This window comes from Gigantopelta aegis, chromosome 3 (assembly GCF_016097555.1).
Source record: "Gigantopelta aegis isolate Gae_Host chromosome 3, Gae_host_genome, whole genome shotgun sequence".
Taxonomy (NCBI): Eukaryota; Metazoa; Mollusca; class Gastropoda; order Neomphalida; family Peltospiridae; genus Gigantopelta; species Gigantopelta aegis.
In genome coordinates this window covers 7,168,471-7,181,666 of record NC_054701.1, presented here as the reverse complement: position 1 = coordinate 7,181,666, position 13,196 = coordinate 7,168,471, and the positions used below count along the sequence as shown (strand labels likewise).

Here is a 13,196-nt window from a genome sequence, read left to right as displayed (position 1 = left end):
TTGACTTATTTGACCTTAACCTTCAAAGTGAGGCTCTCATAGGGTGTAGGGATACAGCCTGATTGAAAAGAATGACCTATGACCTGATAGGGGTACAATGCATACTGAATTATGTCATAATTTGTGAAATTACAAATTTTGAAAATATAAATATAATAAAATTTAATTTAATTAAACAAAATAAAATATTCACCACCCAAACTGATTAGTTTCAGATTTCCACCTATCTGGACAATTAGCATGTACATTTTGAGTGCTGTAACTGGCATAATGACCTCACAATTAGGTATCAAAGTGTGTCACCCTGTGTCAAACATCCTACTATATCAGGCCTCAGACCACAATTAATTTCACTATGTATTCTCATGTAGCCCCAGTGGCTGTAGCACTTTTATTAATTTCACCAGGCCATTAGCATTTCACGGGAAACATTACCTGCCTGGGCCCATTGAACACTCGAAAGGACGACATCTGTTGTCCAGCTCTTTTCCGCGTTATATCAATGTAAACAAACACACGTGGGCTAAGGGACCGAATCACACCCATTTCTCTGCATTTTACACAAATTTTGCATGACTTCAATGTGCTCTGGGGGACATTATGCAGTATCCAGTGTAAACCAAGTGCACATATTCACTAACTGCATCCTCTTACCTGTCAAACCCAGTGTAACAATCCAGTATACTAAGCAGCTCCCCAGCCATTAATCACATCACAAGAAAACTATATTTTCTCGCATTAGTTTCCGTATTTTGGACAACCAAATGGGTGGATAACTCTAGTCTGAGGCCAGGCTAACAGGTGTTGGGTTCAGGTAATGTTTTCAGAAGAGTCCAGATTCACACAAGACTTCCATGATCGACGACAACATGTCTGGCGACGTCTCAATGAACACCAACATCTACGTTCGTCCTCGTGAACAATTTGGAGGAAGGACCGTTATGGTGTGGGGTGGCATCATCATGACTGGCAGAACCCAGCTGCATATTGTCCATGGGAGGGTCACTGGGCAGTATTACGTAACAACACCCTTGCACCGATCGTTGTGCCCTTCACACGTCAGGCTTGACGCCATTTTTTTTTCAGGACGACAATGCCCGTGCTCACCGAAGTCTACTGGTCACTGCGTATCTGCAGCAACAGAACATCGCCACACTACCGTGGCCAGCCATAAACCCAGACCTTTCACCCATTGAGGACACGTGGGACATCATCGGACGACGTCTCTGAGAACGTCAACGTCATACAACCAACTTGGCTGAATTAGGCGCCGCTCTCCAAGACGAATGAGACAGGATCACCCAAAATGTTATTAGACATTTAATCAGGAGCATGCCACGTCGGATTCGTGCGTACTTGGCGAACCGCGTTTTTTTTTATCCGTTACTAGTGCAAATATTGAAAACGTCAAATTGACAAGCACCACCCCTGTTAGCTATATGTCTCATCCGGACCTACGTCACTATCCTTGCTGTAACCTTTAACGCCAATCCCTTGTCACATGAGTGCTTGTGTTTTACCATGAATTTTTATTGCAATAAAAATTAATACATCTCTGTTATATTATGTTATATTTGAATACCCCCCCACTTATTTATAACATTATCAGGGGTTTCCCCAGGGCCGTTAGGCGTAGCGGCCCGACAGGCCTTGGTCCGTAAAGTAAGCGCTTTGACGGCGTGGAAGCGCCTCAAATCAATTGCCGCTACGACTTGATTTGAAGTGCTTTAGAAAAACAATTTTTCACAAGTACGAGCGTGGAAGTCGACTACCTCTTACAAACAACTTGTGTACCAGTATATCAAGCACACCTAATTACTATGACAGGTAAAACACTTCCTAAATACCTAACTATGGACCAGTCGTCTGCTCACAACTGATGTTTAGTAATTTTATAATGAACTTGATGAACCTATAATTATAGAGGAAGTTCATAAAGCTATAGACTGTTTAAAGCGAAACAAAAATGTTGGCTTGGACGGTATTGATGCAGAATTATTTATTGATTGCAAGGTTATTTTATTTCCCATATTATTACGATTGTTTACTTATATGTATCATAATGGAGTTTATCCTGAAAAATGGTCACACGGGGTCACTATTCCTATTCCAAAGAAAGGTGATTGCAATGAAATTAATAATTACAGGGGGATAACAATAATGAGTGCTTTTGCCAAGATTTTTTCACTGTTACTCAGAAATAGATTAAACGATTGGTGTGAATCAAACAATGTTTTTACCGACTATCAGTTTGGATTTAGAGATGGTTGTAGTACTACCGACTGTATTTATTTACTTAATGGTTTAATTTCAAATAGTTTAAATAGTAAAAAGAAACTTTGCTGTGCTTTTATAGATTTTAAAAAGGCATTCGACTCAGTATCCAGATACTTTGTGTGGTGGAAACTTGCAAAGAATAGTGTTAGCAATAAAATGTTAAATATTTTAAAAGCAATGTATGCTCACACAAGAAACTGTGTTAGGCTATTCTCTAATACTTTAGAATTTTTTTATGTTTCTCTCGGGGTGAAACAAGGTGAACCGTTATCTCCCATTTTATTTATTATGTTTGTCAATGATATGTACGAAGAAATGTCACATGTCACTCCAATCAAAATATTTAATGAAATTTCTGTATTTTTGTTAATGTATGCAGACGACACTATTCTTTTCGCAAATTCAGAAAAAGAATTGCAGCAACTACTTGATAACTTGAGTTGCTATTGTGATAAATGGGAAATTGAAGTTAACATAGATAAAACTAAAATATGTGTATTTGAAAAACGAAGATCTGTATGTGAATTTAGTTTTAAATACAAAGACTCTAGTCTGGACATTGTGGATACGTTAATTATTTGGGTATTACATTTAGTTATACTGGCAATTTTAAAACAGCTTGTAAAGTGCTGTCAGAACAAGCTATGAAAAGTGTATTTTCATTGTATAATTTATTTTTTACATGTTTCAGTGAATATTAGCACAAAAATGTATCTGTTTGATAGAATGGTTGTGCCTATTTTGCTGTATGGCTCCGAGGTAGCTAGCATTAATAATATTGCTGACTTAGAAAAAACATGAAGTCAAATACTGTAAAAAGGTTTTAAAAGCGAAAACGAGAACACCCAGTGTAGCTGTTTTTACTGAATTAGGAAGAATACCTATTTCTGTGTTATGTAAACAAAGACTTTTATTATATTGGTGGAAAATTATCTGTAATCAAACTTCTATGTTATACAAAATGTACGAAATGGTATGAACTCAGCAGAAATTGTAAAAACTGGGTATCATACGTAAAATCTATTTTATATGAACTTGGTTTTATTGATGCATGGGATAATGAGGACGTTGTACATTTACCTGCTCAAGTTCTTAAACAACGTCTTAGAGATCAGTACGTCCAAAATACTATAGCAAAGTTGTCTACGTTCTCACGTTTAGAACTGTACTGTAAATATAAATGTGATTACACTTTTGAAGTATATTTAGATAATATTTTGGCACTGAAGTATTGTACTGCCTTGCTTAATCTTAGATGTGGTGTACTGAATATTAATATTGAGAAAGGTAGATTTGAAAATATTCCCAGACAACAAAGAATATGTCCTGTATGTAATACTAATAATATAGAGGATGAATATCATGTTGTGCTTGTATGTCCATGTTATAGAGACCTTAGAGTCAAATATTTCAAAAAATGTTATTGTTCATGGCCTTCAATGAGCAAACTTACTAATTTGCTATCATTAAAATCAAAATTGCAAACATTACACCTAGCTAAATTTATCTATTTTTCTATGCAGCGTCGTCAAGAATTAATATCATAATTCATGTTTCCTCCTCTAATTAAGTATTAATTATAGGTCATAAATGTATTAATATTTTTATATAATATTTATCATATCCATGTTAGCATTTGTTGCGCATTGTATATATATCATGTTTCAGCCAATGGCTGATCACAGCTATGGCTAAATAAAATTGATTTGATTTGATTTGATTTGAGTAATTTTACCACATCTACTGGGACCGCTAATCCGCCAGGAAGGCGCTTACGCCTAACGGGATTCCCGTGCTGAGCAATCGAGCTTCAAGGCCGATCAAAGAAGATCCCATTGACAGAATCAACTGTACCATTTAACTGAATAAACGATAGGTGAAGCACTTTTTAAAAGTACAGTTAAGTTGGCAATCAATCATTTCTATCCTAACACCCCCTTCCCAAAACTGCCACACACTGAAAACATCCAAGGCTCGCACTGTCGGTAGCCAAATTAGCCATTGGCTAATTAAAAATTATTTAAAAAAAAATGGCTAATAAAATTTGCAAGTGGCTAAAATTTTGGCTAAACCATTTTCTATCTTCTGATGTGAACAAACAGTTACATATCTATCCGACAGCTCAAACATAATAATAATACCAAATATTCAATTAGCGTAATAGCGAGAAAATCCAGAATACAGCGTGGGCCTTATGATGTTTGTTTATTTTAATAATCACTGTTATTAATTTTAACCGCATGCATTTGACATGTATGACAGCAATGTGACGGTAATTCAATGTCTGGAAGATCTGTAACTTGTTATTTTAACTTTGTAAAATCTTTGAACCAAAGTAATAAAAACAAACCCACAATGCGTGTCAGTTGGAATACACATGCTAGTTCAGGGCCGAAAGACATGTAGGCTATCCCAAGAGCTGACTTCAGCCAGATCGAGCGAAAACAAAACGTTCACTACACTGATTTGTGCGCTTCACGTTAAACCAAATGGACACGACGGACACCAATCAAATAGTTCGCGAACGTTAGGAAGAACGTTCGTTGGCTGAACCGAGGAAAGCTCTCGACGCGAATATACGTCACGCTTCAGTCAGCTGACACCCACGTGTCAAGAGGCTTCGTTGCGGACATTGAACAATACGATTACACAGAAGTAAATCTTGATGTAAATTTGTAGAAAAACAATAGTTGTTTGCATCAATGAATACCTAACGGCAGTTTCATTTATTTCCTTTGTCTTTGTTAATTTTGTACCTATGGTCGAGAGATCGCGATCGCGGGAAATGAACATGCATTATTTATACAAATTGCAGTTAAACGTATACTGAATTAGTTTACAATAATCATATTTGTTAGATAATGTTAGATATATATTTGTACGACTGTGAGGTGACATTTAATAAGTTAGCTGGATTTTAAAAAGACCGTAAATTTTAATTTTATTAACGTTTTTTTATTTATTTTTTATAAATGGAATATACTGTGAAGTCGGCATTCTTAGCCTAGGTATTTTGCAAGCAGAAATCACAACAAGCATTTAACACGACGCTGAAATCAACAGCAACAACATGGCACAGATTATGAAATTGTTGGGGGTGGGGAATTAATGGGTTACTTAAAGAGAATGATTAGCTGGATTGAAGGCAAACACTTAACTGTTTTCAACTCACTACCCCGCTTATTTTGGCTTGATTTGTGTTATACTGATTCAAAAAATGTAAGCGCCTTAAAAAAATCCTGGGGAAAGGCCCGATTATATATATATATATATATATATATATATATATATATATATATATATATATATATATATGAAAATAGATAATATATATATAATGAAATAGATGAACACACGACTCAAGAACACTTGTTTTTCATAATCAAGATTTATTGAACATTCAGCGTGGTTAAATATCAATAATAACAAATGCACCCATATTGTACACCTCAGCATGACATATTGACAGTAGTAGAAAACAAGAACTATATAGTACGCAATCACGCATCGCTTCCTGAAGATTTTGGAAAAATCCCTGACCACATACAATATTTCTGTTCGCTGGGTTATAAGGCAACACTGGAATCGTCTTCACAACATCTAATAACAAATACTCACCAGAAACATTTTACAAAAGTACTCAAAAGGTAACACGGTGCATAATTAGTTCATTGCGATAAATCCAAGCTAAAGTAACGAACTTTCTATGGACATTGCATCTATTATGTGTTATGAATCTAGGAGTATATAAAGTTAATGGTTTGTTCTTTTCTTTCTTTTTACATTGCTGGGATCACGCCACTGTTGCTGTCTTTAATTGTGTTGGAATTAGAACTGATTTGACTGTTAGGTTTTGCAATATTGCAACTTCTTTTATTTTGTTCTGCGTCCCAATTACGTTCTTATGTTATAGCAAAAGGAATTCATTATATCGAGATGAATATATTTTGATGTCACAAACCAGACATCGTACACGTGGTAGTAAAACAAAACGTCTAATTTTCTCCGTCATATTTATAATTGTTTGGTTAACAACAGTTAAGAGAAATACTTATATAAATAATGAACAACACATTTATTAATATATTTTTATTAAATAATTATTAAATTGACGACCCGAAATACCCCTTGTTTTGTATGTGTTACGTCAACCACATAGCTACTGAGTACCTATATACGTAGATCTAAAGATAGATGGTACTAATTACCTTTAGTTATCGCGAAGACCACATTGGGGTTAAAACATGGTCTCCATATTAAGATAGTCTTTCATCCAGATTTAAAGAAACTGATTTCGTTGATATATCTGTGTTTCTCTCCATGGTTTAATCTAACGAAGCCGTGATGGGATGTCATCTACTTTGATACCATATCGCTTTCGTAATAATAAAAGAGCCTATTTAAAATAATTCAGAAATCACCAAATAGATTTTATGTTTCTAAACCTTCCAGGAAACCACATTTCCGACAAGTATTTTGTCATCTTATTTTACCCACATTAATAATTATTTACAAATGATACACCCATCCTGACACGAAAATCCCCAAGAAGGGCCTTTTCAAAGTGCAAGACATGTTTTAGATTCCTGACAATAACAAACAAAAGGCAAACAATAAAACGTAATAACGGTTTCACATTGGAGTTCATTATGTAATGCAAAACAAAACAAAACCTTTAAATGACTAAAACATTAAGACAATAAAATCTGTTTTGGAAGCTAGCGTTTTGTCGTCACACGCACCTCTGGCGCCCATGGACCAACATATCTTTCAGGCATATAATATTAAAACATATTAATTAAAAACGTTCTTAATATACATTAAAAGAAAAGTCTAACATTGTTCTTTGGGGTAATTAAAATATATAGTACAATATGTTCAAATATTAAAATAATATGTCATGCTGATATGTTTTTTAAAATTCGTTTCTGAAACATTTTGCTCTTCATCATAACATATATGCACTATGGACGTTGAGCAACTGTTTAACAAAATGTCACACCCATTGGTATTAGCCAGAATGAAAGGGTCAGTTCACAGAATGAAAGGGTCAGTTCACAGAATGTAATTATAATATCAACTGAGTGTATACCTGAATAACATAAATAAAAACCAGTTGTTTATTTATTACACTTCATTTCAACAAATATGCAATCAGAAGTAAATTGGTTTCACAAATAATGAGGTACACGATTAATAATCAGTAATTTTATCCCTTTCAAACCATACAGACAGGTTTAAAACAAAATTTATCAGTGACGTGCGGTGTATGAATTAGAGGTGGGTATTATGCTTGTTTAATATAGCAATATATCGCGATAGGTGTGCCTTGTATCGCGATACGTACCTCTTTGTATATTATTTACAGCAGCATCAAAAGTATTTTAAAGAAGGCGCCTAGCAAAATGAAATTTAGTTTTTGATGAAATCTGGTTTGTTATTTAAACCTTGAAACATACGAGTCACCTCTATGTCCTAGAATCTATTTAGTGACGTCAGTTCCTTCCTTTGTCACAACTATCAATAGAGTTTTGGGAATCTGTCGACATCAGTCTTTATAATACGGACATTACCGAATGTATTGATAGAAGTATAGTATAGTATAGTATAGTATAGTATAGTATAGTATAGTATAGTATAGTAATACTTATTATTTACACTTTCAATGTTAACATTTCGTGTCGGGCTGCTGGTGATCTCTTGCACTTGCCAGCGCGGGCGGTCCCTCATCCCACCCACACCAAAACATTTCCTGTCCTGGACGGAGGAGCCGACATAAGTTGACACCTGTGCCCATGACAGGCGTGCGCTACAACAGCTAGCTCTGAATGTGCAGACGTTAAGCCTTATGACCTGACCTGACCTGACTTGACATTTTGCGTCGCTGGCATTAATCAGCTTGACAAAAGACAATTACCGCTCATCAACTACTATCATTAATGTTCATCAACTACTATCTTAAATGTTCATCAGCTACTATCATAAATGTTCATCAACTACTTAAATGTTCATCAACTACTATCATAAATGTTCATCAACTACTATCTTAAATGTTCATCAACTACTATCTTAAATGTTCATCAGCTACTATCATAAATGTTTATCATATACTATCATAAATGTTCATCATATACTATATGGTAGTTCGTAGCAAATGTTTGTCTTTAATGTTATACCTTAACCAGTCAGTAGCCTCTGTTGTATTGTGCAAAGGTGTGTGTAGTTAGATATTAAATCAACAACATGTTACGGTGATGTACACTTAATTACATTGCACGGAATGGTTCTGTGGAAATACATGTAATACGTGGATGTACAATACAATTCAAAACAAATAGTTTTAACATCATTCGACCAATCATTCTTTCCTCTTTTCAATCACTGTAGTGACTGAAGATAGTCACAACCACATACCATTCCTGCTATAACTGTTATAACAATTCTGGGTATTCAAAATAATATTTATTAATTTATATGTTCGTAATACTCAACAAAAAAGAAATGTGCACATACTATTATGAAAGATTTTTTTTATTCGGCACTAAAATACACACAAACTAGGGGTCAATATGCGCATCCTTCTACTTATTGCCAACTAGAGCACAATCTAGTCACAAAAAAATACACTGTGCTTCCGGGAATCCGACCCTACCTAGAAAAAAAAAAGGCCGACCCTAATTTTTCATGTTATTTTTTCTTCTTTTTAAGATATTAAAAAACAAATATATGTGAGAACAGTACCGGTACATACATTACGTTTTATCTTGACCCGTTGGGGGTAAATGTAGTAAAACAAAAACGTTTAAAGGTCAGACTAACACTAGCTCATTTTTCAGGGCGTTCGCTGAAAGACAGATTTTGGGGCCATGTTAGGCGTTCTTTAGCGCAACACAGTTAACACTTAGCACAAGCATTATATTAGCACAATATAGCACAAGCAGAGCTAAACGGACCAAGAATGCGTGTCCACAAAGGGTCACACCGGTTACTACGTTTTGTTATGAGCGGCGAAAGTGTGACGAGACAAGAGGCGATCTTCAGTGTGAACAATCCCGTGTCTGCGCTTTTTACTTGGACATTTCCTATCAGCAAATAGAAAGTGAAACCATGTTCCTTACATCTGAAAAGTATCACCATGAACCCTTCGACTACAGTAGTTTGAAAACTGGCTACTTGCAAATAATGAAATATAGGGAATATAAACAGAATTTCACAAAGTAAACAGATAGAAAACGAACACAGATGTTTAATTTATTGACTACATCCACCATAGTTGACACAAATGTGTCATAAATGGATTATTAAAATGTGTGAATTGGTGTAATTACAGAATATCGATTACATGTACCGCATACATAACTAAATGTTCAAGCCGATCTACTGTGCACCTTTCTTTTTGGTGAGTATATAATAACCATATTTTAAAACGCTCAGTTTGTAAAACATGCAACTTAACACATTATATCAAATTGAATATACTAATTATTCCAATATGAAAAGTGTAAATTAGGAACACGATATTTGGCCGAGCCATGAAGCGCGTGGGAGGATTAACAGTTAAACGTATAAATGTGTGGACAGTCTAATTGCTGCAACAAACAGACATTATAAAACAACTTTCTTCAAATCAATACAAGAATGCATAACGTGTAATCAACTGCTATTTAACTTATTATGGCATAACTATTTGTATTGCATATACTAAATGCTCGCAGTCGAATTAACAAATTGGAAAGGGGCACATAACAACTATAACATATGTGGTCTAAATTAATATCGAGGAGAAATCCTTAATTGTTATCCGATAATAAGCCAAACGATGTTTGAGGGGTTGTTTTTATACGTTTTGAATCTACCAAGATGTATATGTTTATGCATATTAAAGGCAGCGGTTCTCTAAAAGTATGTCATTATTTATGCATGGTGGTATTACATTCAAATTTGTTTTGTGGTTGGTTGCAAATTAATTTAATTTCTCTTTCGGTAGGATGTTAACAATGTAGAAAGGCATTTTCGCGTCTTCATTTCTGTAAAATTTGTATATTAGCAACTATATTATCATAGCTATCTGACATACATGTTTAAATCTTTCTGCGATATGTAAGCAGTTATTTGGGCGTATTATACAGAGTTTTCCTTACGTAGCAATATAACATATTGTTTACAGTACTGAATGTCAATACAGTCCTTAGAAGTTATCTTCCCCCTTTTCAACCGACCATCTTCTTTTATAATAGGTTTTAAAAAGTAACAAACTGAATTAACAAATAACAATAAATATAACACAAAAGCCTAGTAGTGGCCAGCAGAACGACCGTGTTAACCACACATATCTGTCCAAGAGATATATTCAACAAGTAACCCGTTTAAATATAAACACAACAAAAGCAAGTAACGAATATGGACAACGGCCAAGTTTAACAATTGACTGGCAATATTTAACACATGGTAATAAGGTCAATACCCACCGTCTTCGTGTCGTGGTTAAGCCATCAGAAAGAAGTCTGGTAGGTACTCGGGTCCCAACCAAAGCGAGCTTTAACGACTCAATGGGTAGGCGTAAGACCACTACACCCTCTTCTCTCTCACTAACCACTAACAACTAACCCACTGTCCTGGAAAAAAAAAGCCGCTTGAACCTTAATTAGATATAAGGACGAAAATAAGTTAAAATGAAAAACCTCCATACCGACATTGAAGGAAACGTGGTTATTATTGTTGTTGCTGTGTTCAAATGACAAATGAGTACCACACTTTGGAGAATAACAGTTTAAAACAATGTGTGACCAAAACGTTTATCAATGGGTAACATCACAATTTTAGTTTATAGGCAGAAATTAAGAGTTTTAGCAATCATTGTAATTTATCGGCGACGTTTGGGCCATGTTCGCGACGATGTGATTATAGCTGAAAACAATTTATCAATGTGTGACATCACAATAGTAGTTTATAGGCAGAAATTAAGAGGCTTAGTAATCATCGCAATATATGGCTGAATTGTGAGACATTTCGGTACGATACGATTATAACTAAAAACATATTGACAAATATATGACAATTAAATGTTTCAAATATAACTGTGATCACTGATAATTCTATGTTCGCCTTTTCGTCTTCAAAGCCGATTTTCACCTGTTATAAATTATATGCCTGCGAAGTTACCAATTATTTAAGGCACAAATCTATGCACGAGTCCAATTTTCTAATGCGATTCCCAACAGTGATGGAATTTAGACTCTGAATCAATCAGAGGGCGGATCTAAAATGTATGACCAACAGAGCTAGCTGAGCTTTGTCAATGATTGTGGACAACACCTTATGGACAACACCTTATGGACAACACCTTATGGACTGGAGTGGAGAAGAACATAACAACTGAGCTCCAACCTGAAGGATTTCAATCGTAAACTGTGTTTCTCTATTACATTATTTCTCGTGCCAACACGTGCTCCATGACTGGTACAATATGTGGTTTTAAGGATCCTTCTTGAAAATTATCACAAACTCAAAAGCCAAAGAAATAAGCTCATTTTAATTTATAATAAAGATTTCCCCTGCATTTTGACCTGACATAAGGACAACGCATTAGCAAATAATACCATATACCTCCACGTCTTTTTAAACTTTTGACACAATATACTATTGCATATTCACATTGATGACAACACATTACCCCAATCTCATATTTATAGTATTGTCATTTGATGGTTAAGATACATACATACATACACACATGTAGTCAATTCGACCATGCAAAGCATCTTTTCTGGATATGACGTTTTACAAAAATATCGCCAGTGTGAGCAAACAGATACTGCGAGATTATATAACAAATGAACATGTTCACGAACACAGAATGAAGAGCGATCATCTCACAGCTATTGGTGATAAAGTCTTTGGCTCTCTGAAACTTGGTGGATGAGTGAAGAGGACTCCAGGCCAAGGGTCACAAGAACATGGCGTCCATGGATCTGGATTTGCCCGGTATCCTCCGCATCTGACCCGACCTGCGTGATCGCCTGGGTGACACCTTCTCGTCTGCTCGGGGGTCCTTGTTCTCCTTGAAGGAATTCTGTCTGCTGGACGCCTTTTCGCAGTACTTCTCTTTAGCCTCTTTTATCTGGGTAATCCACGTGGTCTAGAAAAGAAGACGTTTAGAGGTGATCTTACAATGCATTTCTAATGGGAAGTAACTCTTTTTAGGTTGTCTAAAATATTATGAGAAAAACAATCCCAATTTCATTTATAACGGGAATTAACTCCTTCGATGCTGTACATCTCAGTAGAACGAATAGCCTCAACAAAAAAGACAGCGCAGTAAATTTGAAAGCCCCCCCCCCAAAAAAAAACCAACACCCAACAACAACAAAACCCGTTATACTCCATCAGTACCCTATCTCTGCACCATGCAGAGTGGAATGGGCATTTGGTAAAATAGTGGTTGATTCCATGAATCTTTATCAATAATCTATAGGAGGACAGCCACTCTCGGAGAAATCATTCACTGGACAATACATCCTTCCTGAAGATCAAAAGAGGACTACCACCCACAGATAGGCTAAACGTAATGACTTTTAAAAATATCTTTACATGAAACGTACAAAGTGTCTACTTAAATAAAACTGAGTAATACATACCTTCAGAAAATACCAAAGTAAACAAAAATATCACACCCCAAAACTGTAAATTATCATGATAAAAAAGACTTCAATATTAATGTGGCCCAGGCTATTATTCGAGTTGAAAGTAACTAAGCTTACTGGCCATTCCTCAGTTTCCAAGTCAAAGAGCTAAAGCTACAAGCACAAAATACACTAAATGAAACACTAAGATGTATAATCCAGCTAGTGACATACCAGTGGTAAAAAATACTACCATCTCAAACAGTTTCCGCCGGTCAACATCAACACGGGTCGTGT

At 35.4% G+C, this 13,196-nt stretch overlaps 1 protein-coding gene across 1 annotated transcript in view; it reads right to left on the bottom strand.

Moving 5' to 3' along the window:
• Positions 1-5,649: 5,649 nt before the first annotated feature.
• LOC121367453 overlaps positions 5,650-13,196 on the bottom strand; it is a 208,287-nt gene continuing 200,740 nt past the window's right edge. Inside the window, exon 20 of the mRNA XM_041491632.1 lies at positions 5,650-12,415. Within this exon, the coding sequence (XP_041347566.1) occupies positions 12,224-12,415 (192 nt within the window). The 3' untranslated portion in view covers positions 5,650-12,223. The remainder of the gene's footprint in view (positions 12,416-13,196) is intronic.